General features: G+C 40.8%; 4 protein-coding genes across 11 annotated transcripts in view; 2 read left to right on the forward strand and 2 right to left on the reverse strand.

Moving 5' to 3' along the window:
• Nucleotides 1–1,448, forward strand: part of LOC137171813 (cytohesin-3-like) — a 34,803-nt gene extending 33,355 nt beyond the window's left edge. For all 3 annotated transcript variants that reach the window (XM_067575953.1, XM_067575954.1, XM_067575952.1), the window contains exon 13: nucleotides 1,075–1,448. In XM_067575953.1, coding sequence (XP_067432054.1) covers nucleotides 1,075–1,147 — 73 coding nt within the window. In that variant the 3' untranslated portion in view covers nucleotides 1,148–1,448. The remainder of the gene's footprint in view (nucleotides 1–1,074) is intronic.
• A 595-nt stretch (nucleotides 1,449–2,043) lies between these two features.
• Nucleotides 2,044–14,176, reverse strand: usp42 (ubiquitin specific peptidase 42). Of its 4 annotated transcripts, XM_067575940.1 has the most exons (18): nucleotides 14,041–14,176; nucleotides 12,281–12,527; nucleotides 10,473–10,679; nucleotides 10,190–10,300; nucleotides 9,848–9,947; nucleotides 9,083–9,150; nucleotides 8,910–8,980; nucleotides 8,683–8,765; nucleotides 8,451–8,562; nucleotides 8,172–8,312; nucleotides 7,676–7,776; nucleotides 7,251–7,413; nucleotides 6,435–7,130; nucleotides 6,246–6,328; nucleotides 4,911–6,056; nucleotides 4,451–4,758; nucleotides 4,288–4,363; nucleotides 2,044–4,151 (listed from the first exon to the last, which is right to left on the reverse strand). In XM_067575940.1, the coding sequence occupies exons 2-17, from the start codon at nucleotides 12,516–12,518 to the stop codon at nucleotides 4,290–4,292; spliced, it is 3,702 nt and encodes a 1,233-aa protein (XP_067432041.1). In that variant the 5' UTR covers nucleotides 12,519–12,527; nucleotides 14,041–14,176; the 3' UTR covers nucleotides 2,044–4,151; nucleotides 4,288–4,289. The 4 variants fall into 4 exon arrangements, with proteins under 4 accessions (XP_067432041.1, XP_067432043.1, XP_067432040.1 ...); XM_067575942.1 differs by having other exon boundaries at nucleotides 2,044–4,363; nucleotides 4,451–4,755; XM_067575939.1 differs by having other exon boundaries at nucleotides 2,044–4,363.
• Nucleotides 14,177–14,712: 536 nt separating this feature from the next.
• On the reverse strand, nucleotides 14,713–26,314 carry eif2ak1 (eukaryotic translation initiation factor 2-alpha kinase 1). 2 transcript variants are annotated; one of them, XM_067575950.1, is made up of 15 exons: nucleotides 25,960–26,314; nucleotides 23,699–23,866; nucleotides 23,451–23,587; nucleotides 21,961–22,004; nucleotides 21,766–21,865; nucleotides 21,590–21,670; nucleotides 21,414–21,507; nucleotides 21,237–21,285; nucleotides 20,135–20,513; nucleotides 19,796–19,904; nucleotides 19,461–19,567; nucleotides 15,967–16,081; nucleotides 15,778–15,857; nucleotides 15,381–15,614; nucleotides 14,713–15,044 (listed from the first exon to the last, which is right to left on the reverse strand). In XM_067575950.1, exons 1-15 carry the CDS (start codon nucleotides 26,111–26,113, stop codon nucleotides 14,919–14,921), a joined length of 1,977 nt encoding a protein of 658 aa, XP_067432051.1. In that variant the 5' UTR covers nucleotides 26,114–26,314; the 3' UTR covers nucleotides 14,713–14,918. The 2 variants fall into 2 exon arrangements, with proteins under 2 accessions (XP_067432051.1, XP_067432052.1); XM_067575951.1 differs by lacking the exon at nucleotides 25,960–26,314 and adding an exon at nucleotides 24,140–24,296.
• On the forward strand, nucleotides 16,460–19,879 carry LOC137171814 (ankyrin repeat domain-containing protein 61-like). Of its 2 annotated transcripts, none has more exons than XM_067575955.1 (5): nucleotides 16,460–16,882; nucleotides 17,112–17,206; nucleotides 17,566–17,737; nucleotides 18,033–18,233; nucleotides 18,723–19,879. In XM_067575955.1, the coding sequence occupies exons 1-5, from the start codon at nucleotides 16,700–16,702 to the stop codon at nucleotides 19,350–19,352; spliced, it is 1,281 nt and encodes a 426-aa protein (XP_067432056.1). In that variant the 5' UTR covers nucleotides 16,460–16,699; the 3' UTR covers nucleotides 19,353–19,879. The 2 variants fall into 2 exon arrangements, with proteins under 2 accessions (XP_067432056.1, XP_067432057.1); XM_067575956.1 differs by having other exon boundaries at nucleotides 17,153–17,206.
• Nucleotides 26,315–26,363: the final 49 nt, after the last annotated feature.

A 26,363-nucleotide genomic window follows, 5' to 3' on the forward strand; every position in this document is an offset into this window, starting at 1 on the left:
CTGTGTTACATATTTCACACCCCCCACTGACAGGACGCCTGATGCACCCTCTAGTGCACTTGTGCAGGCCTCAGAGTGCTTTTTAGTGTAAGCGCGCAAGTGTGAAGCAGCAGTGTTGCGGTGTGTGTGCAGTTTCACGTCTTCCTGTCACTGTTGGAATAACAATGACTGGACTCAGCAGGACAGAGCCGTGCTGCTGCCTCGACCACACTCTCACTTGACTCAGCTGCTGTGGCGGCAGACTGTCCTGTGGTCAGCAGATTCACACACACACACAATATATCCACTCTGTACCACCTGACTCATCTGCACGACTGGGAACTGCTCCTGTGGTGACTATTGTGCGTGCACATACATAGACACATGCACAAGCCAATTCAGCATGTCTACTGTTCCGCTGCCGGGAAAGCAACAGATTACTCAAAGTTATTCCTCTCTTGAGAACACTGGCAACATGTCAGGTTAGCATAGCAAGCTACAGAGATGCATCAAAGAAGTTGGCTAACAGATCACAGCATTAAAGGAAAAAATACACCCTAAAATGCCAGTTCACTTTTGAAAACAGCTCTCAAGCACTTTTGCGCCGTCCTTTTTACATTTTGACAGCTTTCTACTCTGAGATAAAATCTTGGTGTGATGTCATGTTGAGATATTTATAGCAAAGCCACTAAAGTTTGATTGAAGAGCAGGTTTTAGAGGTGTAACAAATCACTGTAAATATAAAGCTTCTGGTATTGAGGCATTTAATAATAGAGACAAAACAGATTAAGGTTAAGTTAATGCACTGAGAAATTACTGGATCTTAACACAAAATAGTCCTGCAGTGCTCCAAACATCACAAACTGATCCATGTGTAAAGGTTCTTTGCTTAAAGCTCCTATAATAGTAGATTTTAGCAATTTTAACTGAATAATATACAGTGTAAGGTGATAAAAAAATACATTATTTTATGTTTAAAATGTTGACAAATCATCCCAAGAAATGACAGAGCAGTCTTGACAGTGTGTAGGATTGATGTGAACAGTTGGAAACGGTCGATCAGTGATCTATTCCTTCCTGTCTTCTTTTTCACAGAGCAAGCATCAGCAGAGATCCTTTCTACGACATGCTGGCCACCAGGAAGCGGAGGATAGCCAATAAGAAATGATGACCGCTTGCGTCTTCAACCACTTTCCACTTTCTGTGACCGGCAGAGTCCTCGTGTGTGTGTGTGTGTGTGTCTTACAGGGGTCATGAAGGCCTCCCATTTGTTCTTTCAGGGCTGGAGGACACACAGCTGACATAAGTGGGAGCTTTTCAGACTGAAATGGATGATCTTTATTCCTACCTGAAGATTGTGAGGGTTTTATTTCATCTGGCACAGACTGAATACTTAAGTGTCATTTGGGTGAACAGACAAGAACAAACTGTGCGCAAGCTGGATGATAGCAAATGGACTAAAAGGAGGAGGACTGCAGAAAAAGCCATGGCTGGAATCATGGCTATGCCGATATCGCCCTCTGCTGGACACATAAGGAAATACATCTGCTATAAATGCAGAGGATTTGAAACCTGATTATCCCTCCTCTTCGCCAGGCATCCCACTCATCCAGACTCCCAGATGCCAGTCTACATTTTATTACCTTCACCTCACATGTCCTTCAATAACTGCCAACACCAACAATGTTTTGTAGTATCCTGTAGCTACAGAAAGCCTCAAGCTTATAAATCAGCTGGTCTGATTGTTCGCCCTCAAGTGTATCTGTATGCAAACACATTGATTTACTCTAGAGGGGAAATGAAACCTCAGCTCATATATTTCACTTACTCCTTATTTCCTCTGAAGGCAAATTGGCCAGCAGGTTGGGAAGTAATACATCACATATATTGAGTGTAATGACCCTTTAAACTGGCCACAGTTTTAAAAAGCCTCCTATATTCATTCTGTAAACTGTCATTTTCAAGTATTTTATGTATTGAAAATCCACCTCCGTGATCAAGTTCATTTCCTTTTGTATTTATTTTCTGAATTTCTTTAACAAAAGCGGCAGCCCCGGATTTACATTATGCATGTATAGTATATAATGTACATACTGTTGTTTTTTTTTTTTTCTTTGTTGTGTTTATGTAGCATGTAAATCATTATGGCCGTAGCCTATACCCGTTCACCTTTTTTTTTAGTTTAACAGCTAACAGTTTACAATAGTGGAAGAGGGAGCTTGTGCAGCTCTTTACAGAGCAGAAACCTCCTCACTGTGTTTATTACTGAGGATCAGATAATACATGATGTTATATGAAAGTAGGGCTCACTATGCTGAGTTTGACAGGAGTATAGAACAGAAATGGGTTCAAAATACCCTTGGAAAAGGTGAAAAAAAAAAAAAAAGATACTGGAATTTTCAAAACTTGTTGACTGGAATCAGAGCAGTTTTTCCCAGACAGATCTTCGTTTGGGGAAAACAGCTCTTGAATACTTTTGATGAAGACTTTGAATAAAAATACATGCTGATCAGGAAACGGTTGTGTGCATGTGAACTCAGTGAGAAGAACTCGACTCACCAAACTTACCAGGTCTTTGGTTATTTCAAACATGGAGACAGTGATGTGAATAAAATATAAAGTGAGTCGGGCTGTGTTAGCACTAAAATAACTAGAAAAGAGTGTGTATTTAACAAAAACCTGAATACAGCAGAGTGCTATCAGCTTCCATCCATCTAGACGCTTGCTTACTGTATCTACATCATCATTTAACTGTAGTGGAAAAGTTTGTTCAACAAGTGGCTCGATTACAGTCAGTCTATTCTATATATATATATATATGTATGTATATATATGATACAAAGGCAGACGGGAGCTTTTCAAAAATCCCTGCCAACTCGTCAGTCATCTTAAATCAGCATTTTTCATTCATTTCAATGCAGCTTGTAAACAAAGTCAAAGACCAAGAACAAATTACAATTTCTGACATTAAATGTATTTTAAGGCTTTTACCTTATACAATGTATAAATTCTGACATGCTAAACTAAAAGGTATAACAGCAGTTTCTCAACTTCTGTCTAAAGTTGAAAACAAAAACAAACCAAAAAGCAATCCATACTCGTTATTTGACTTTTGTCCAGAGAATATGGTAAAAATTAACATGTGAGTTTTTTTTCTAAAAACAAAGCAAAAAAAAAACAAAAAAACAAAAAACAACAAAACATCTACTGATAATCCTGATGCAGGATTTTTACGTATAAAAATAACTGATAGTACAGTTCAAAATTAAATTCACAGTATTCCTTATGACGCTAGAAGACACAAACTGTATTTTTCATTAAAAAGCAAACACAAATGGTCCACAGCCATGATAACAAATTTTTGATGCTTTTCTTTTTTTAAACGTTTAAAAGAGAAAAAAAAAAAGAAAAAAAAAAAAAAGGTAAATGATGTGTGAGGGGAGAGAGAGGCATGATCCGGAGGAAAAACCTCAGTATCTGTGAAAAAACGTTTAAAACTTACAGAGAGTGAATCTTAGGCTTCAGAGCGAAATGGAAACAAACATACAAACAAGCAAAAAAAAAAAAAAAAGCAAAAAAAAAAAGCTGGGAAATGTCCTCAAGTCTGTCCAGGGTTAACGTGGAGGTAACGTGCTGCTGCCACTGCACTCGTCCGTCATGAATCCCTCTGTTAGTTTGTCCGCTCCCAGTGGGATCAAAGAAAAAACAAAAACATTGCAGCTCTGTAGATATGGTGACATCTTAAACCTTGCAGCCAATATGATGCCTTCCAGTTCTTCTCTTAGGCAACACGTTTTCCCTTTGTTTCATTCTTCTGTGAAGCAGGTGGATATCCGTGATGGATGTTAACAAGTTTTCAAGTCCTGAGTTCCACTGAGCAGCAGTTGAGATGTTTAAGCTCCAGGCTTTTGTTTGTGTTCATACAAGTATATATTAATATTTGTCATTGTAAATGTTCACCGGGTGACAGTACTTTAACCATAGTTAGGAGAATTACGGCAAATAAATCAACGTCTTAAAAAAAAAAAGAAAAAAAAAAAAAGAAGAGTTTTTTGAACATTTAAAACACCTTAGTTGTGGTAAAAATACAATATATTCCCAATGAAGAAGCACCACGTCAAAATATTGTTGATGTCATTCCTCTGCTGTTGTTGTGTTCTGTATCTCCGAGTCTGAAATGAGAAAGAAGAGGTCTCCATGCGATCTGTTTGCAGAGCTTTGAGCGGCGCCTATAATAAATGTTCCCACGGTTTAGCACTGACAGCACGAGAGCATACTGTGATAAATTATTAAAGGACGCCCACTCACAGTCAGTGTTTCATGGTACTGCTCAGGCCACTGGAGATTCCGTGGGAGTTGCCATTGGTTCGGCTGTAACCGTTTCCTACAGAAACAGAAGCAACATTTATAACTGATTAGCTCCACAAAATTCTACTGATTTTTGAAGACTGCTTTAAATTGACGTTAATACCTGTGAAACCGTTGAGGTGGCGGTGAGCTGAACCGTTTGCCGTGGGTGAGGTGTGCTGGGAGGGGATTAGGTGATCGTCAGTGTAGTCTGTGCGCCGGCGTTTTTCTGGTGAACAAACGTTGTCGTGTTTAGCGTTCTTGACGTCATAGTATCGTCGCTTGCGGCTCTCCCTTTCCTCGCTGCTTCTGGCCTTGTGGCTCTGAGTTGCGCCTGGGCTGTGCTGCTCGGCCGCGCTGTCCCGCTGCCTCTTCTTTTTCTTCTTCTTCTTTTTTGTTTCAGTGGCTCTGTCCGAATCTGCGTCAGAGCTTCTGGGGGAAGACAGAAAAAAAACACATTGTGATAAGACTCAACCCAGGAACTCAAAACCAAAACAAAGGTTTTCTAGCTTTAGAGAAATAATGAGGATTAAATTATACACAGAAGTTTCAAGCAGCATGGAGGTAGAGGCAGCGTCACTCACCCGCTCTCACGGTGTCTGTCTTTATCCTTCGACTTCTTCTTTTTCTTGCTCTTTTTGTGTTTTTTAGCATGTCGGGCCTCAGAGCTGTCGTCCCTGTCTTTGCTCAGAGGAACAGAGGTCCTCTTGTGATTTTGATCCTCTCTGTTTGAAGCAGATGCAGACGTGGAGAGAGGAGCCCGCAGGGGCGAGCCCTTGGACTTGGTGGATGTTTCTGGCATTGTGGTGGGCGAGGAAGTCTCCTCTTTTGAAGAGTAATAGTCCCTCTCCCTGCCGTTGCTCTTGTCCTTCATCATTCGAGAGTCTCGACTGTCCTGATGCCACCTTGAGCGACTGTGAGACTCCTCGCGGTAGTTATAACCATGCCCCCTCCGCTCACGGTTCCAGTCTTCTCTGTATCGGTGGTGGTGGTAGTGGTGGTAATGGTGAGAGCACCTGTCACGATCTCGCTCCCTGGGGTGGTGAACGGTCCGCTCCCAGCGGCGCTCGGGCTCCCAGCGGCGCTCAGGCTCCCAGCGGCGCTCAGCCTCCCAGTCCTTGTAGGAACGGTCGTGAGGAGGCAAACGATCCCTGTATGAACGATGGTGGTGGTGGTCTCGGTACTCCCGTCTGTACCGATGACGATCGCCATCACTGTCTCGCTCCTGACTCCTGTCCCTGTAGTGTCTGTCTCGGTCTCTGCTCCAGTCAGAGGAGTAATGTCTGTCTCTCTCCCTTTCTCGGGAAGATTGTCTTTCACTGCCTCTAGAACTGGGATTAGACTGGTGCTGTTCTTTAGCATCTGTACGTCCATCAGTCCCTGCTGATGGACTCTTGGTCTGTAGTACATCCTTGGCTTCATCCCCGCTGATGCTAACCTTCTGTGGAGCTGCACAGACCCTGGTGGTGTCTGGCGGGTTGGATAAGGCCGCAGGGTTGCCATGATGTGCAGAAGAGGAAGCGGATTCTCTAGATGCGACAGAATGGGCGTTGGTAGCGGTGGCTGTAGGTGGAGAGCTAACAGCAGAGGGTGCTGTATGCTGAGGCGGGGGATCGGACACAGTTTTAGCCCTTGTGTCAGGAGTGGAGAGGTGCTGGCTTTCACTGGCAGCAGGCTGGATGCTCTGAGAAGAGCTGGCCTGGGCTGTGGCACAAGTATGTACCACATTGCTGGAAAAACAAACAAGAGAGACAAGCACATAAATAAAACTTTATACCAAACTTTTAGGGTGCAGAATGTAAAGAATGTGAGGAAAATAATGCAAATATCAATGCAACAAAGTAGGTTTTTACACAAAAGTAATTATTGAGACTGAGCGTTAACTTTTTTGCAGCTCAGAGTTAGCATGCTAATCTCACCTTGCTTGAGTATGATCACTGTCTAGTCCATTAACAGCAACAGTAGCCAGAGAGGACAAACTGCCATGATTACTGCCAGAGATCTGAAGAAAGAAACAAGACGTGATTATCAATTTAGAAATAAAACTACAGTTTTTGTAGAGTATCGTGTTATAAAGAGACAGCAAAAACACAAAGCATATAATTTACCTTATCAGGCGTATTGTGTCCATTGACTTTGTGGTGTCCATAATGGTGCCCGTTTTGGTTGGATTTAGAGACGCCATTGGTTGGTCCATTTAATCCGTTTCCATTATGGTGCACTCCTGACTCCCCATTGGTGGCTTGAGGGCCTTTATCAAACACATCACCTGTTCGGTTGTTTCCGTTGAGGTGAGACTTGGCTAAACAGCCGTTATCCAGAGTGCCACAGTTCTCCTGGTCCGACTCCTCTGAAGACTCTTGGCCGTATGGCACCAAGAAGGATGCTCCGTTCCCTCCAGGGTGGTGATCCCCGTTACTGCAAGACGTGCTGCCGTTAACGTGGTTAAGCTGACGCGGAACAAAGCGAACGTCTGAGGTAGACTGTGAGGAGGAGGATAAAGAGCTGGAGGAGGAGGAGGAAGAGGAGGAGGAGCAGCTGGAGGAGGAGCTGCTGGCAGAGGACGGCTGGCTGTAAGAGGACGAAGAGGACGGGCGGTTCTGTTTGCCTTGTCCGATGAAGAATGAAAGCTTCTGGCGTTTGTCGTGGTCTGGGATCACTGTGGGCCGGCTGATTGAGTGGGAGATGGAAGAGGAGGAGCCCAGTCCGTGACTTGGTTTACCCACAACACTGCTGCTGGTGCTGGGCTTGGAACTGGTGGGATAGTCCCTAAGAGGTCCGTTCCCATTAACATGAAGAGCGCTCTGAGGAGGAAACAAAAAGGACACAAGAATGTGTTTTAACAACATTGTTACATGTCTCAAATTAACAACATTCAAACATGATTATTCACCAATATTAAGATGTAAACAAGTCTGCAGTACCTTGGTCATGTGTGGGGGCAGCTGGGGCCCTATGAAGCCAATGTTGTGGTGGACAGTGGTGTTGATGCGTGGTATCACCACCGGCCGTGGAGACGACTGACCAGGGATGGCTGGGTTATGGCTCATGTGGCTGTAGTCCCCTGTCTTTTTCACATCGCTGGACCTACAGACACAAGAGGCAGAGACATTAACAACAGGAAACATTTTAAGTGACCGAGATTTTGACACTTTTTTAGACCAGTCTCTCAACGAAAAAAATAGGGAAAAAATAAAAGGCTATATTTAACTATATCTAATCTGATCTTTTTCTTTCTTTCTTTTTTTTTTTTTTTTAAACACATAGATTCTGAAATCAAGCTCATTTATGATCCAAAAAATGAAAAAAAAAAAAAAAGCTGATTAGTTGCTGTTCATGGTGTACTCACTTGATGTAGAAAAGGACATAGGCCTGCTGGTTGAGAACAGACCTGATGTCACTGACCGATACAGAGGAGTCGTTCATCTGATACCACTGACCATTGCTTGCCTGAGAGGTACAACAGAACGAATGGCAGGTTTAAACACTTTTGCTTTACACAACCATCAATGTTACAACTTTCCTTCAGAAAAATGTTACTTTAATTGGTCAGTGTTATTACAATTCAGAAATTGCAAACATATAACGTGTAAATGCACTGTCATACAGATTATAAAAGAATAATATTATCTTGTATACTTTATATATATTCCAAAGTGTTTTTATGCACAACTGGAAATTTATTTTCCTTTGTGCTTAACAGTTAAAACCTTTATAGAAATTCTGAATTGAACTCTGTTACAGTGAGTTGTTAATGTAGTGGTGAGAGACAAATGTGTGCATGTGTACTTGGCAAAAACAGCGTCCTGGTAGATAAGAACAGTGCTCTGTAGCAGTGCCAGTACCTTAATATAGCAGAAATAGTGTCCAGCATGACAGCTGAATCCAGAGTGAACCAGCACAGCGTACAGCCCGTAAACCTGGGGCTCTCCTTGGGACTGAGACATGAAGGCCCGCAGGTCCAGATACTCTGGGTATTTCACATCCTGGTGACAAAGAATAGCTGATAAATATCAAACCACAATCAAATATTTGCTTAATAGTAGCACATCATTACAACAAGAGGGTCCTGTCTACAGTGGTGTCACGTTACTGGATACTTTAATCCACGTGTGTTGTGGTACCTTTGTGATTTTGCCTCCACTGAAGTTTGCGAAGCGTTTGAGTGAGAGGGTGAGCACGTTGGCGCTGCGGTGGATGGTAAATCTCTTTGAGGCTGTCACCATTTTTTTGCACCTGAGGGAAACAAATTTTCTGTTAGTTGGCAAACTGACATGAAAATAAACAAACTAAGTAAAAACTGGCTCTTTCATGTAGTCTCTGCTAAACTCTTTTTGTTCGTAATAAACAACTTACTTGGTGCATTTGTAGGCGTTTTCTCCATCCAGCTGTTCTGGCTTGACAAACTGCTCCAGAGCCTTGGAGACACTGGGAGCCGTCTGCATGGAGAGGAAAATCAATTTTTAGGTCTGGTACTGCTCTTATTTTTTTTGTGGACAAAATCTGATACAAATGGTTTGGTATTGCAGTAAAATAGATACATATCAGACCCGCAAGAGAGGAAAAGAATTTGGTCTAATTACCTTGATTTCCAGAGTAATATCCAGAAAAGGGTCAAATGTATCAGAGACTGCTTTGCAGTTTAAACATTTAACTGCAAAAGACAAAGAACATGATTGATTTATAAATCTAGCAAAGCTGTAAAACATAAAAACATAACATGAGCTGATGAAACAAATCAACACTAGTAATTTACCTCTGGATCTTAGGTACCCGCCAAATACTTGATGGATGAAAGTGGTTGCCTGCGTTTGCCTGTCCAATCTGCCATAGAGATGAATATCATGAAGATTAAAAAAAAACAAAAACAAACAAGCAAACAGGGCAGTGATATAATTTACTAGCTGATTTGTTAATCCAAACAAACATTATTTTAGTTTAGAAAAAATGTAATTTTCCAGAATTTTCTACAACAAGTGACAAAATATTACGGACTGAAGAACAGGAGTGAGAAAGGGAGGAATTAGAGCAGGTGTAATTAGTTGAAGAATAAGAACAAGAATTGACTTGACACTTGAGGTTCCTAAAATCACTTTATAAGAGTCCCCTGAGAGCCACAATGGTCAGCACAGTCTATCTATTATTAAACATGTCCTGCTGTACTTTTAGTTAAAAATGCATGGAGGCTTCGTGTGTGTACATAACCCACTCTGCAATGGTTTCTACACTGATTTCGTGTATTTCTGCAGAAAAACATTAATACTTAAAAGCATCTACTACACATAGAGTTCATGCAGGATTTATCCTGGAGGGCCAATACAGACGTGTTCAGTGGATCAGCAGAATACACAGAATATGATTTCCTCCCAATGACATGAGCTTGACCTCAGCTCATGACCTATATTAATATTAGCTACCTAGTTATCTAATAAAGCAACAAATATTGTCTGCTTTTTTTTTTACGTAAACAACTTATTGTGTATGGTATCTGAAATAACACACAGCTTAGGATGAAACTTACTTGGTTCCAGGTAAGCAGGACTTTTGCATAGCATCCACTGTGTACCGCAGGAACTCATGGGCATCTTCCTGGCTTCCATAGCGGAAGTGCTTTGCGATCCCTGTGCAGGAAGAAAACAAACCACAAAGCCGGAAGATTTGTGAGCTTGATAAATGATATGACATTTACATGTAAATGTTAAGTTAAAGATTATTTTTAGTAGCAGAAGAACTCCCACTAGAAAGTTTCCCTCCAAAATTAAAAAGGTAAACAGCCACACAGCGCCTCCTGTCATTCATTTTAGGTAAACATTTTGAACGAGGGCGCAACAGCAATGCTCTAGCTCTACAGACAAGCACTTACTTTTGAGTTCATTGAGCACACCGATGGGCTTAATGACATTCCCAGAGTTGGCGAAAACCTGAATGATGTGGTTTTGCATGGTGCACATCATACAGAACCCCGGCTCGTGACCTGCAGAAGGGACAGATGGGCAAAACGTTGATGAGCAAGACATGAATCAGGCAAGAAAGTGACTCAAAGATACCGCAGATGTGACCAAGATTGATATGATAATTACTGCATGACTGTACAATCACATGAGAACTTCCTTGGTGCAAATAAACACCATGAAACACCCACTTACATGTTTTGGAGTGCTCCCGTGTCAACATGTAGTTGGCAAACGGAGGGGTATAGGTGAGACACTGCAGGGCTGAGTTAAGGAAGCAGGTGTTCCCCATGTTCTGCAGGCCTGCACCGATGCGATGAACCTGGATCCACTTTAGGTTGAGCCGCTCGGGTGGGAAGAGGACCTTCTGGGGCAAGTCAATGCCGTCACCACCGCTTATCACTGGACACACAGAGCCAACATCGTTACAAAAATTTGATTCAATGTATTTGGCAAGTACAGGGCATCAACAAGTATCTGTATATGAATTGTATACATTGCTTATTAAAGTACATACTGGCACATAGTGAAGGAACAACAGGAAATTCCAAGCATATAATAAATATGTTCATGTGATTCTGATAACAGAGTCAGATTGTAAATCTAGCTGAAAGAGATAAGGCAGTTTGCTTTCTCTTTTGTTTCTGCTGAACAATTCAGGCTGCTGCTTTTTATATCAAAACACCAATTGCATCACAAGCTCAAGTGATTGATCATGCTTTCACTTTAAAACTGGTTTGGTTATATAACTGGATGAATGAAAGTAGAGTGGAAGCAGCAACACAACACCCACCAAACTGGTTGTGTCACACTCGCACACAGAAATAGTAGCAAATTTTTTTTTTTTTTTTCCCATCAGAGCAGCTTTGTGTTTGTTTTTTTATTAGGCGTGGGCGCTATCAAGGTATTACATCATACCAGGATATTAAGAAATCCCGAAGGTATGATTTTCAATACCGTCAAAAATACAGACGCTTCTCTTTCTATTAAACTGATACGGAGATGCTGTACTGAGGTGATGTTTTGTAGTGAACAGCACGTGCCACCAGAGGTCAGGCAGCCGAGCTGAGAAAGATGGCGACTGCGAGTGTTGCGGAATCATAAAAAGAAAATATTGCCACATATAACTTGATCTTGAGATGACTTCTTCCAACTACAGAAGCAGTTTATTAGCCACATGATTTTATTCAACTGCCAGTCACCACCACCACCCACACATCATCTACATTCAGTCCACTGATGTGTCAGTATCCGCCGTGGCAACAACTGTCGTCGGGACTTCCAGCAAGAATCTACGGAGGACAGGCGCTTATTTCCTACCTATTCACTATTCTATTGGCCATAAATATTTAAACTTAGCAAGACTTGTCTAAATAGGCTAATTCCATATTAGACACACAACAATGTAGGCTAGAAAATGTCATACATGCTACAATGACTTCTAACACCAGCAGCTCAGCTTTATGTTTTTTTTTTTGTTTTGTTTTTTACACAAATACCAAAATACCATCATATACCGTATACCCTGGTGAAATGTCAGGAAGGTATGAAGGTAAAAAAAAAAAAAGATAACACCCAAGCCTAATTTGTATTTATATGATTACTGAATAACATGTGTGCTTTCAAGTTTTTATTATTCTTACTGGGCACTGTAAGATGAACACAGATGTCTTAACCTGCTAACAGGATTGATCTTTTTCCAGTACATCACCATTAAGTGCTTAAAAGGAGGAACAGCTCAATTTTTTTAATGACAGTAATGTCTAAAAACTTATTTTGTTTTGCACCTGCTTTTAAAGAAGACCTGATAAAACAAATCATCATCACCTAATATGGCTGGGAAAATATTGACCAGTGGTATTAGCCTTAAATGCATGTCTAAAAGTCCTGCTTGATAATACCTATGGACATAATCTACATGTGTGTACTATAGCTAATTACTTTTTTGCAAATTTTCAAAACGCATGCACAGGAAGACAGCTAATAAAAGTGCTTGCTCCTACCTTGCTCTTTGGGCCGGTCCACAGAGGATGTACTGTTGTAGACAGCAGCTCCAGGCGTTGGGCCCAGGCAGCCTCCTGGAGCCTTCAGACGCGGAGAGTCACTGGGCAGGGTGGGGCCCACTGCCCAGCTGCTGGAACAGCTGCCATCCATCCCCACGTCTCCACTGGTGAAGGGGGATCGCTTACACCCGACTGACTCGTGGTCAGACTTTTCTGAAGACCTGTCAACTATGGTCATTGTTCATTGCTGTAGGTGGGACAGAAACAAAAGAATACAACTTTAGGAACATCAAAAAATACAGATTTGTTCAGGTGTTTTGTTATTTTCATTTCTGTTGTTGCTTTAAATGCAGACACATCTGCATGTGGGGTATCACACAACACAAATGTCTTGATCTCAAAGAGGCTGTATTCATTAGGACTGATTAAAGCTTTTCATAGACTGTTTTAGATGAATGAGCAGTGACTTTTTGTTATTGTCAGACACCATACGCCTCTACCACTAAATTTGAATTATATTACAGTACATATAGACTGCAAATATTCAATACCATAAGCAGAATATCATTATTTATCACTGACAAGGAACAGTCAAATACGCTGTAATATCTGAACCAAATTGTTTATTACATTGCTTACTAAACAACAATCAAGAATGCAACATTAGATTGGATGAGTTAAAAAAAGAAATCATAATAAAACTTAAACTGTAAACTCTAGGTAGGGATACCATAATAGCGCCATGTTCGAGTACAGCCGTAGTTGACAGATCACACCTATTTTCACTTAAATTATATTGTTGATTTCATCAAACCTATCGATTGATAAAATGTGCGAATAAATCAAAGCAAGGTCTGTCACAGAGTGGACACTGATCCTTATCTAAAAACTAACTTACGTTAGCTCTTGGCAACAGCCATTTAAATGCACCTCGCAAGGAAGGCTTCCTTGAAAAACAAACGTCAGAAAACAACATAATCCGTTAGCTTCAATTTGAATGAGTGTGTACTATATGTCCAAATCGTCCAAATCGACCAACTTCCCAGGCCTAAACTAAACTAAACTATTTAGCCGCGCAAAAGTCGCTAGTTTAAAAACCTGACAGAGGAAATGTCCTGGTCGGAAGCACGTTTGCAGCAGCAGCTGTTCCCTCCCACCTGCTCCGGCAGATGGGCTCACATTGGCTAACAGACGGCGGCTAGGCCTTTAACACGCAGCGGTGTTAAACTTCAACAAAACACGCATTAAAACCTCCCTTGGTCCTTGCTGGAGGAGGGGGAGGGGATACGGAGCACCGATTAAAAACTCACCTTCCTCACCGAACACCGGAGCACAATGTCTGCGGAGGAACACCATGGAAACGGAGAACGTATCTCACAGCTACACAGCGCAGCTAACGTTACGTGCGGCGGTGATATTGATGCTAACGCTGCTAACTAGCTCGGCGCCATGGAAGCTGGCTGACACGGCGGAGAACAACACGGCCACATTTACGAGAATGTCGAAGAGCAGTTTTCGGTTTCAACTCGGAAATAAATGTAATTTATGAAAATGTGTGGGGGCCCGAGTAACGGCGAGAAAAGGAGGGGCTCGACACCGGCGGCTCTGTGCGCTCACTGCGCTGCTCTAACGCTATGCCCGACATGACAAGAGGACCGGTGTACGGCTACTACAACTAATCTCAGCGGCCCAGGCCGACCAGAACATGGCGGCTGTGTACTTAAGACACCATTTGATCGTAAAACAAACAAAACACTCACCTGGAATCTGTTATGAATACAGTAATAGCGGTTGTAAATCCATTCCTTATTTCCAGCGGGTGTCCGGCGGTGAACAATGACGTAGCTAATTGCCCCACGGGTACATCCGGGTACCTGCGATGAAACGAGCTCTCTGATTGGCTCATTCCACCGTTTCTCTGTGTGGAACGTGTTTCGGGGAAGATCCGTCGCATGTACACACCTCTGACCTTTGTGTACATGATGTACAACCGATAGTGTGTGCGTTAAACCGGCAGAGATTAACTATACTTGGCTCTGGTTTCGTTTTTTTGGCCATACAGATTTGACTTGACATCATAGATTGCTGCATGTATGCCAAATTCTCCCTTTATAACTGGATTATTGAGTGAATTCCCTGTGACCAGTAATTTAACATCTAAACTACTGTAAACATGTACAGACATACAGAAAACTGCATCAACAAAAAACTGTTAAGTAATTGAGCCATGTCCCCATGAAACCAAAATGAGAGCCTACTGTGGCAGTGAGTTTTTCATTTGCTGACAATGTGGTGGCGTCTTCAGGATCACAAAATTGGTTGCAGCTGCACAAAATCACAATACATATTTGTCAATTTGTTGAAAATGAAATACATTCATAGAAACATCTAAAATTGTCAATAATCACATATTGCTTCTTAGAAATCCCACCTCATAGCAGAAATACGCTTTATTGAATGGCTGAATAAAGATAAATAATTGCACCTTTACATCCAGGTGCACAAGACACACTCAAATGCTCACACACACACACACGCAGACACCCTACCACTTGTACCAAGTCATCAAAACATAATACAGCAGTGGTTGAATAAATCCAAGTTTTGACAGTCTCTGGATTGTGGAGATTTTTAAGGCTCAGATCTTGTCTGACTCAGAGAAATGATCTGTGACTTGTGAGGTCTGGAGCTGACTGATCTGTCTTCTCAGCTGTATGATCTCTTCCTCCTGTTCTTCAACCTTTCTCTGCAAACCATGGATCACCTGATGGAAAAAACAAAAAACACAATTCCTCTTATAATGGGCCTTCAGTGCAGATGCTAAGTGTAATTAAATCTTCCTGGAGTGTTGTGTTAAACATTTCATCATTTTGGCACTTGTGTTTCTTGTTTCTGAGTTATTTGCAACCTTGTTACTTTACAGTGACACATGTTGCATTGCCACACATATTGTAAAATAAAAACTGCACATTTTAAATAATAATAAATGGAATTTATATCTGCCTTAATAAAGTTACATAGTCCATCTGTTTAAATTGTATACTAGTAATTCCAAATAATCATTCGTGAAGCTAAAATACATCCCTACATCCCTCCATACCATGTCTTTACTGCAGAAGAGTTCACTCTCTAAAAGCTGGCTGGCTGTGGGACGAACACTGGGATCTTTACTAGTCAGCTTCATGATATATTTGGCCATGACTGGCCATCTTTGGCAGAACGAGTCTGGGATTTTTCCCTCTCTCAGGTCCCCAAGGGTCCGGACCCGCTCCATCTCTGTCCCGAAGGGCTGGAATAGCTCTAGAGCCAGCACTCCGATGCTGTACATGTCTGACTGGGAGAGCAACAACACAGATACAGTTTAGAGTCATATTCAGTACAGCTGGGAAAATGTCATAGAAGAGATAATGAGGAAGTTATAAATGATAAAACAATAAAGTTGATGAATGATTAACTTTAGCACTGAAATAAACCACATGTATCAGTAATATGTTTACCTTTGAATCATAATGGGAGCCCTTCAGCTGTTCCGGTGCAGCATACACAAATGTGCCGACACCTGTAGTATGTGAAGAATCTGCAAAATACACCAGAAATGTGACTTTAAGTCAAATAGCACCACCTACTGGTGATTCTGGTTGCTGCTTTATCATGAAAAAGCAACAAGCTTAGAGGCACAGTGTTACCGCTGTTTGGAGAGGTGGTGTTTTTATGGCCAGCCACTATCATGTCCCTGCAGGCCAAACCAAAGTCCCCGATCCGAACGTGGCAGTCATGACCGTGGAGGAAAATGTTTCTCGGCTGTGGAAAAAATAAAAAAGAAATTACATAAGTTTCATGTCATTAGTGTAAAGGGGCAGATGTCCAAGGCATGTGATTATGATGTTTCATTTCAGTGTGAACCGATTACAATTTTGCAACATTACATTATGAACATAAATCTTACAGGACAGATACTGTATCCTCTATTCAAATTTGGAAATACTGTAGATTTTTCTCGGCATTTCAGAAGATGGATTGTTAAAGCTTACATGCTTACCAAAGTTTTATAAAAGTAAAATACTGAAGTGCCACCAGCACTTGAACAACTTGTTAACTACCCCAAAGGAGGGTGTCACCAGTCCCCATAATTGGCCCCAAATGCACCAAGAAGTTATCAGTTGCAACAGGAAGGCTGTACATCAAACTTAGACATGTAACTCTAAAACCCGCATGAGGAAATCAACACATAACGGAGAAAACAGAAGTAGCGCTTGACAACACCAGGATGGAAGTAGCATTTTGATACTCAATCCTCAAACTGCCAAATTCTCTGAAAAATGGGTGTTTGCATTGACAAACCAGAATAACCAGCTTTGAACCACTGCGTACCTTCTCAAAAACTGAACACAGACAGCAGTGAAGCTGCAATGCCTGGTCATGTTGGAGGAGGACAAAGCAAGTGAGGATAGGAGCGCTAACATTACCATGTTATACAACAATGAATTCTACACTGCCATTATGGACGAAGACCTGAGATGTATCGAAGACATGTCAAAAAAGTACGGCAGCAACTTTCTCATCAAGATAAAGGATGGCGCACCTGGAAAAGTTTTCCTGAAGGTAAATGCAACTATGCAAACACTTTAGACGATGTTACATGCAGGTTTAACTTTACAGAAAACACTGTCAAATGGACTAAAATATAGCATCTTATATATTATAATATTGCCAAATCATAACCAAATGAAAAGCAAAAAAAAGCAAAGACAAAGTACTTCATGTAGAGTTAAGACTACAACATATTTGTGTTTTCTGGTACTCCAGTTTGTCTGGTCTTGTCTTCCCTTAGGGGCTTGCCATCCTCCCCCTTCATCTGGCTGCTTCTTACAGAAGAGTACAGAGCATGCAGAGCCTGATGTCAGCAGGGGCAGACCCTGAAATTAGGTCTGAGCAGATACACACACTCACACATTGCGCACATACTGCAGTGTTATGTGAGGTTGTTTTTTTTTTCAGGGTGTAAGCCTCTCATAAAATAAAAAAAAGGAACTAAGTAAGAGTTGCTGAATTAAGACCATTTCAGCAGTTCAGCTCAGTAGTTTATTTCCCATAACAAAGAAGATGGCACCTAAGAATAATTTCTAGTAAAAATGAAGACTTCCTGTCTCAATTCCTGGAAATTCCACTCATACAAAGTGACACCCACCACAATGACACAAATGCCACTGGTTTCCTTTTATGTCTAACAAAGAGCTGACAGCTCTCCATCCGCACCAGTTTCACCGTCTCTGCCTCTGCTACAGGGACCAGCTGGGTCGAACCACACTGCACTTGCTGATATCCGCTTGGCCGAGCATCCTGACTACTTGGCTAAAACCGGGTTCCAAGCTCCAGACTGCTGCGATCGGCGTGTGTGGGCAGGCAGAGGCCTGTCTACGGCTCCTCTGTGAGCACGGAGTTAACATCAGTGCAGAGGTGACCGTTTTTTCATACAACAAATCAACTCTTGCTGTGCTAATGTAAGCTCCTTTCTTTGAAATTCAATAAGTAGAAGGTATACCCAGCAATGCCAGAGTTAGTTCAATTCCAACTTAGGCCACCCATTCTTAAAGGGAAAGTTTAATGTTGTATTAAATTGTGACTATTAAGTAATCTGTGTTGCTAGGTAGATGTCTAAAAAACTTTTTTAAGGATTCTCAAGAATGTGCCTAGAAGTTTTTATAGTTCCACCTGAAATATTCCTCTTAAGGTGTGTGTTTCTTGTGTCTAGGTGGAGGGAGAGAGCCACCAGACAGCTCTCCACCTATCAGTAAGCTACGCGGCTCTGTCTGCTGTCCAGATTCTGGCCAGCTACGGTGCTGATGTTAATGCTGTGGACAGCAGTGGGATGACGCCACTGCACATGGCCGCTGGGATCCTCCATAAGGATATTATAGCCATCTTGATCAGGCAGGGAGCAGATATCAACATGGTAAATATTGTTTCTACTTTTTATGTTTGTTTTGGCAGTGGGGGACAGTTTTTTTTTATTTTTTTCCTTTTCTTAAACTTATACAAAACACAAAAGACCAACACAGTAGAGCTTCTCACAGCAGTCATATCAGAAAAAGCACAAGTGTAATTAATAACATTAATAACGACTGTATTGCATGGTGTACTGGGACACAGAGCCACTGTTAATATTATGAATAACACCTGTGCGTTTCCTACTATAAGTCAAAATGTATAAGTCAAAACTACTACAATTCAGCAATCCTCACATAAAGTATGTGATGTGATGAATTACACATAAACGATTTATTTTGTGTATATGCATATCTCATAAGTGAAACTCAGTGATTCCACTTTGCCGTCACTTCACTGGCTTTTCTGCGCTCTTAATTCTGTTATTGTTAATATAAGTGTCAAGTCCTACATTTGTCCAACAATAAATTAATGTAAATTCTTGACTTTTTTCAAGGGAGTGAAGCACTCTGGGAATACTCCTCTGCACCTGGCTGTCGTGGCAATGGCTATGAAGACCAGTAAAACCCTGGAAGAAGACATTAGCTGCATCTCTGAGCTGCTGGAGGGGGGCGCTGAGCCAGACGCAGTGAACAAAGCCGGAATGACGCCTTTACAGGACGCGTGCAGCATGGGCAACAAGGAACTTGTAGACCTGCTGCTGAGGTACGGCGCAAACATCAATAAGCTGAGCAGATCAGGGGAGAACTGTCTGTTCCTGTTCCTAAACCACAGGCCTAACATAAGGAACAGCTCTCTGCTGGTGAAACTACTCAGCCTGACGTCCCCGCTTACAGTCTACAACCAAAAAGGCCACCTGCCCTCAGCCTTGACACTACCATGTTTCTTCAAACAGAGAGACCAGCTATTAAAACTCAGCCAACAGCCAAGGAGGCTTCAGGACATTTGCAAGAGTGATATTTATCTAAAACATATCCGAGGCAAGAGAGAAGAGTTGAGAAAAATACTGCCTGAGAGGCTGTATGACTTTACATTCAATTACTGGGAGAATATACATAACATCTCCTTTATGACAGACGGTGAAATGGATTCTTTTAATAATGTTTTTAATATCACTTCTAGTTGACACATGTGTCGATGTCAACTGCAAAGGCTTGCTTTAAGCTACAGAAATCTCACACATACAATGTGCCAAACATATGCTAATAAAATCAAATCTATTGAATCACATTACCTTCAGGTCTCTGTGCATGATTCCTCTAGAGTGAATGTACTCCACTCCTTCAAGTATGTTCCTCAGCAGGCTGACAGTGTGTTCTTTATTAACACATCCATAAGGACCTGAAAATACAAAAGAAAAAATTTTGTTTTTCCAAAATTTGCTTAATATCTCAGAATACATGTAAACACATGAAACTATCTGACTAAATATAATTAAATGAGCAGAGGTGACATTTGCAGTCATTTGTAAATGACGAGCAACTGATTAGCATTTACAAGTCATTTAAATAAATGTAATCTGTATTGGAGTACAATAATATTAAAAAGTAATGCATGTTAAACAATTACATCTTGATGGTTGTTCCTCTTTGGGCTTGTTGTTCCTCTCAGAGATCCAGTCCTTCAGCGAGCGTTCACACAGCTGCATCTGAATATAGAGCATCAGGTGGAACTGAACCTGCACATAAAGAGGAACAAGAATTTCAAATTTCTCTTCTTTTTTAAATGCAGATTTCACATTCTGTACCTATTCTGTTTTTTAAATGTATCTTAAAAGAACACTCCACCAATTTACCATTGGGGTTCCACTTTAAAGAACACTTTTCGAGTAATTTAAAAAATGTAAAACGTGTCCATCTAACCTTTTAGCAATTTGTCTTACCACCAACAGCTTCTTTTAGCACATACCTCTTTAGCAGGCTTTGCTATGGGTGTGCCAGCCCACTGCCAATACTCCTTGTCAATGCAGGAGTTGTTGTTCAGCTCGATGCTGCTCCTGCTGGACTCCTCTTCTATCAGTGCTGAAGTGTCCAAATTCATTGCAGGACATTTGGAGCTTATCTTGGGACCTTGCTTTCCCAGGAACACACAGGGAACGTAGTTCTCTGGAATGCCGTGCATGGTCTTCGGACACACCACCTGGCCCTTCTCTTGTGCGGGGACTAAGGCTGTAACAGGCTCGGTCTCTCTTGGAGGAACTGTGGCAATTGTGTCTGTTTGTGCTTGACCGAGGCTTTGAAAAACTATAGAGGAGCTTGTGTCGCTGCTGTTATGGCTCTCATCAGAACTGCAAAAAAGAGAAGAGATAGTTTTAGTGTCATTGTACAAAATTATGACATTATGGTCATATCTTTAATATCCAGGTGCTGAGTGCAAAAAATATGGGTACTTTCTGTTCTTCAAAGACTCGCAAAACTGTGAGATTCTCCTTAATACACCCTAAAACACCCTTACTGAAATGGTAGTTAAGTGTGGTGGTCAATCAAAATTTGCTCACTCACACTAAAATGAATCTAGTCTGTATTTGATGAAAAAGTACTCAATAAATGTTAACACCAGATAAGAGGAAGGTTTTATGTAAACAGGCTGGTTGATACAGGCTAAGAAGAAAAACTGTTTATATATAATAGTATTATAACGGCATACTGTAAATTCTTAAGTAGTGACTTAGCCTTTATTTATTACATCTGAGAATATTTGATACGGGTTGTGAACCAAGACAGACTATTACTTCATATTAATGTATTGTTATGCAATGTTTTTTCTGTTTTTGTCTAATTACTCAATTTTCTAAAAAGGAGTAATCGTCCTGATCAGCTCCTGTTTTCTATTAAATTGCTGTCAAGATACACATGATCTGGGTTGTGATTTGCATTTAAAACATAAATTCCTCACATACGGTTATACCTGACTTTTATTTGTGAATGTTTGGTACAAAAACTACTGTCTTAGAAAGTCACCAGTCAGTGTAGAATGAGATGACTGGTTTAACGTTTGACTCTGATCTTACCTGTCTTGTAGTCCAGGTGATTCTAGTGCAGGCAGGAGAGATTCAGGCTCTGCAATAGAGACATTTTACAAATAAAGCTTAACTTGTGGTAAGAACAGCATTGTCACTCGCCAACCTCAGTAAACAGCACCTTCATCAATTTCAGCCCTACAAACTGAGTATCAGTGGAGAACTCACGTGCTGCAGGCTGAACATGTTCCATCCATGCAGTGTGATAGCCCACCACGTTAACATGCTGCAGGCTGGACAACACTTTGACTTCCCTGAGGACCTACAGCAACATCCCAAACAAAACAATTTTATTGGTTACAGCAGACGTGTATATATTTTGATCCAACACTGTTGATACTCACCTTTATGCAATCATCCTTTGAGACTTTTTTGATGAGAATTTTCTTCACAGCATAACACTGTCCATCCAGTTTGTTCATAACCTACAAAATTATATCAAACATAACATAATTGCATTGACCAATTGAACTCTTTCTTTAGAAGAGTGGAATAGAATGGAGCAAAATGGGTGCCGTACCTTAAAAACATTTCCATATGATCCTTTTCCAAGTCTGCAGATTTCTTCAAACTCACTAAGATAACGTGACGTCTGCGCTTGGAACAGTCCCTCTTTAGGCCTGTAGGAAGGCAAAAAAAACATCATCTCTCACACAATAATTCAATGGTACTTGGAAGCAACTGGACATTAAGAACTACTCAAAGTACACTCTACCTTACAGCGAAATTGTGTGCGTTGGTGCTGTGAAGTTGCTGGCCCTGTTGAATGAGATAAGGATTAAACAGTAACCACATTGTGGAAATGACATCAACGAACTCTGGCAGCAGATTACATGTAGACAAGAAAGGTAAAGACCAATTCTGACACAGGCAGAATTTGCAAATCTATCACCATTTTTCTCCATGCATGAGTTTTTTCCAGCATGTACAAACACATAGAAAACCACAAAATCCAATCTGCAAAATCAACAATCTACAAACTACATACTACAAATCATGGTATCGTTAGTACATACTGTATATCCTATCATAACAGTAGCCTAAACAAAGCCAAAACAACTAGCATGACCATTATCAAAGGGGTCCCTTGACCTCTCACCCCAAGATATCTGAATGAAAATATGTTCTATGGTTACCCACAAGTCTCCCCTTTACAGACATGTAACTTTATACTAATCTCATGCAGTTTTCTGCATGCAGCATAAATGTGTTATGTTCACCTATTCTAAAAATGGTGTATTTGAATATTTCTGCATGCTGGGGTCTCGAAACAGTTTGCATAAATTTGGTCTGACTGGAAAGCTGAGACTCTTGTGGATTCAATGAGCCCAATTGTATTCATATGTGATGATGTTAGTCCCCATAGTAGCCATTTCATTGTAGTGAGACCATTTTTTGAAACTTGACGTCACTGTATAAAATTACCTGTTGTGACCTCTAGGATAATCACAGCCTCATAAAACTTTACAACCATAAACTACAGACGTAGGGAATTCAGAAGATGTGTGGCTTTCCTAGGTTTATTGACAATTACGGGGTTCTGAGCAATTTCTAGAACAGAAGTGCTCGCCATCCAATCTCCAAAAAATGCAATTCTTACAGAAATCTCCAAATGTCAAAGGTTTTTGATACCAAATCACAACATGAATTTTTCTGTGGTGTTCCTAAAGGTCTTGGTGTCTTAATGTGGGATTTTTGACGGATTTTTGACCATTTTTATCAATTCTCAAGTGGTCAAAAATGTTTTAGATTTTGCACCAAATCTGTGTAACAAATGGTATCAGCCCAAAAATTGCTGCAACAACTTATGAGACATAACTGAACATGGGAATGACCATCATATACTTCCATCATAATGTTCTAAGCCGTTATACACTCTAAACGTTAAAAATTTGAATAGGCGCATGATCAAAACACAATGTTTATTACAGATTTATGACTAGAAAAACTTGACATACAGTGCTGAGCTGCATCTCAAATTAATCTTCAGGTTCCCAGTTTTCAGATGATGTATACCACTTCTATGTGGCATACACTGTTGACCTGCTATCTCCCCCTAAAGATCCCCTGCCCCCCCCAAATAATGGGCCTATGGTAGGAGGACAGGAGTGGAAGAGGTTAAAATACTGAAACTATCAAGTGTTACCCAGTTTACTAACTATACCAAAGGTCCTTAGGGACAGCGCAGCCATCATATCCAGTTACCTGTGGATACAGCGAGGAGCTGGCAGCATGTAGCAGCTCAGTGAAGGCCCGGTTGTGCTGGAGTCTGACGGTGCTGAACTCATCACTTACAGCCAGAGGTGAGAGGAGGTTCATAGCAGCTAAACGCTGGCCAATGACTATCAGAGGGACAAGAAAATCAGTTGTAACTGAATTTAGAATTTTTATCAAATAATCTCAATGATGACATGAATATTCAGTCAATTCCATTGCAACATCTTACTATATACCTTTAAACAGCATACGAGAGCGTGCTGGGTTGCTCTCATAGACGAAGCACAGGTGCTCCAGCAGGGACCCCAAGAGAAGGTGGTTGGGGATTGCTGAGGCAAACTCTTGGATGGACGGATATTGTTTACCAGCCATCAACACCTCACAGTTATTATCTGTGTCAGAAGCTGAATATACAAAAAGAAAGGAAAATGAGAAAGAGAACGTAGCGGTGAAATACTGAACAATAAAATAATTCACTGTTTCGACATGATTTTTTGTTCTCGTATTTTTTTTTTTTTTTACAATGAATCCTCCACTCAAAAGACTCAAACTAGAGACTGTAGCACAAACAATCAGTTTGGAATATATTTGACACTGTTAAACTCCAATTAAAATACTAATTTAACCAATACAACATATATAATTATTTCATCTCTGTAGAATTACAACTGTCTTACCTTCTTCAATTACTTTCGCTATCATTTCAACAATGTTTTTTTCTCCTAGGTCCATTTTTCTGTATAAAACCACTTCAAGTGCGATATTAAGCACCCAGAGCTGTACTGATCATGATCCTGTTCACCTCCAAAGCAAAAATGAGTTCATCTTGTTTATGCATAAGGGGGCGTGCACAGCCATAATGCTTATCTGCCTGGTCCAGTGACACCAGGCTCCTCCACCTACTGTTTACTGTATATAAACACATGACCAAGCAGAGGGGAGATACACACTGTGCCAGAGTGGGACAGCAGGGCGGTCTCATCTGGCAGAGTTGCCTGTCACTTCTTGCCTCTCATTTCATCATACTGTAGGATGTGTTGATGTTTTGACTTGATTTGAAGCAAAAATTTGTTTTCAAACTAAGATTTGACTTAGCAAACTTTATTGTCAACTACAATTTCATTTGAGATTCAGGCTAAACCTATCAATTGGGGATGGGCCATATGTAAAAATAACACACCATAAGAGCTAATATCAATATTACCATAGTATTGGTTAATAAAATTGTAAAATCTAATGTCAGTGTTAATTCATCACATTGGGATGCAAGTTAGTGGTAGGTCAAGCTAGTACTTTTTTGATTTGTAGCTAGCATTTTCAACTGTATTAGAAATCAATAAGGGATACATTTACTTAAAAATTGATTTGTAGTATTAATTTAGACAACACCTTAAACATGTTTAACATGAGTTTTCTCCATGCAACAGAGAACAGGACTGAACTGTCCGAAAAATATAGAAAAATGATTTCTTTAATTGTTAATTGGTCATTAACATCTTATAAGCACTATCAGGTAACTGCCCCAAACCTATAATATGAATTAGGGGCTGATGTGTAAAATGCAGCGTGTACAGGTGCAGACAGGTGCTACCTATTGCAGAAAATGTAATAATATTTTGATAAAATGTTAAAGGTGCAATATATGACATTCAGCCCCACTAGATGTCAGCAAACAACTATTTGCTATGTAAAGATATGTAAAGATATAGTGAAGTAATGGTGTCCTGGGCAGAGAATGAAGTCACTCTCCCTCTGTGTGTGTTGTAATCTGAGCCTCTGTTTTGATAGCTGGTCCCGCTGCATCACAAACTTTCTCAAATTACAACTAAACAATATATTAAAATATGTTATGGAGAAATAGACAATGCAGTAACAGAATCTTGATCCATATTTGATCAGTACTGACTATTTTGACAGTTTGATCTGAGTTTCATGAGCTGTCAGTTCAGGGGCCACTTTCTTCTTTTCCCCAATTTTATTGAGTACACATTCAACTTTATTGAGTACACGTTTGTTTTGGTCTGAGATGCGGGTGTAAGTGCGACATCTAGTGGGGCTGAATTTCATATATTGCACCTTTAAGACCATTCATAAGTAAGGGAAAAAAAACACAATATTCAGATGAATGCTTCTCTAAAAGCACAGAGTGCAATGGCTTGATCCCATTTGTCTCTCATTGCACCTGCACAAATGATAAGAACTGACATACAAATGAAGTATCCGGTCAGTAGACATGGATGTTTTTCAAAGCTAGATTTAGCAGGAGGGGAAGTGGGCTGAGAGTCACGTTGGTGTTCACATGGCCTATAATACCTCAATTACGACCCTGCCAGTTTATGAAAGCAAAACCGCCCAACCAACAAGATAAGAAACTCAAAATCAGACGTGTGCTGGTATCCTTGTGTCTAGTAAAGTTAGATAACCGCTACTGAAGTTCACTTGGAAGTTAACCTTAAAGGAAGCAACATTTATGTACGAGAAGAAAAAAGCTGCTTACTGTCAAACTGTACTTCATCATCCTCTTCGCTTGCCAAACTTGACAGGTTGCTAGCCTCACGTCTCCTGAAGGGTCTAATCAAAAGGTTCCTGCTGCTGCCAGAACTGTCTTCCGACAGCAGGGGTCCGCGGTTAGATGTTGTTGAACTGTACATTTTTAGAAGTGAATAACGACGACTTGATTAAACAAAGTACTTATTTCTAACCGCTGCCCAATTTTACAACAGCTACCCCATATTTGCGGCGAGGTACGCAAAGTTACTTGTTTATCCTAGCCTCTTAAATGTTTACATCGCATGAATCTGTAAGAAAAACGCTGAGGAAGCTCTCTCACAAGTCCCATACGGTCTGTCAACGGACGGCCATGATTCAACAGTGGAGGGACCGTCTGACAATAGGTGGCTG

The sequence above is a fragment of the Thunnus thynnus genome, chromosome 20, assembly GCF_963924715.1.
Source record: "Thunnus thynnus chromosome 20, fThuThy2.1, whole genome shotgun sequence".
Classification (NCBI taxonomy): Eukaryota; Metazoa; Chordata; class Actinopteri; order Scombriformes; family Scombridae; genus Thunnus; species Thunnus thynnus.

Bases quoted from the DNA above. Each gene is read 5' to 3' on its own strand.
- usp42 (XM_067575940.1), bottom strand. From the start codon at position 12,518: ATGACCATAGTTGACAGGTCTTCAGAAAAGTCTGACCACGAGTCAGTC. The intron at 9,948-10,189 runs GTAAGTGCTTGT...CTTCCTGCACAG, and splicing joins TGTGCTCAATGAACTCAAAA to GGATCGCAAAGCACTTCCGC. The intron at 7,414-7,675 runs GTGAGTACACCA...TTGTGTCTGTAG, and splicing joins TATGTCCTTTTCTACATCAA to GTCCAGCGATGTGAAAAAGA.
- LOC137171814 (XM_067575955.1), top strand. From the start codon at position 16,700: ATGTTGGAGGAGGACAAAGCAAGTGAGGATAGGAGCGCTAACATTACC. The intron at 16,883-17,111 runs GTAAATGCAACT...GTCTTCCCTTAG, and splicing joins CTGGAAAAGTTTTCCTGAAG to GGGCTTGCCATCCTCCCCCT. The intron at 17,738-18,032 runs GTGACCGTTTTT...TCTTGTGTCTAG, and splicing joins GAGTTAACATCAGTGCAGAG to GTGGAGGGAGAGAGCCACCA.
- eif2ak1 (XM_067575950.1), bottom strand. From the start codon at position 26,113: ATGTACAGTTCAACAACATCTAACCGCGGACCCCTGCTGTCGGAAGAC. The intron at 19,905-20,134 runs GTATGTGCTAAA...CTTTATGTGCAG, and splicing joins TAGCAAAGCCTGCTAAAGAG to GTTCAGTTCCACCTGATGCT. The intron at 15,615-15,777 runs GTAAACATATTA...TTGCTCTCCCAG, and splicing joins GCTCCCATTATGATTCAAAG to TCAGACATGTACAGCATCGG.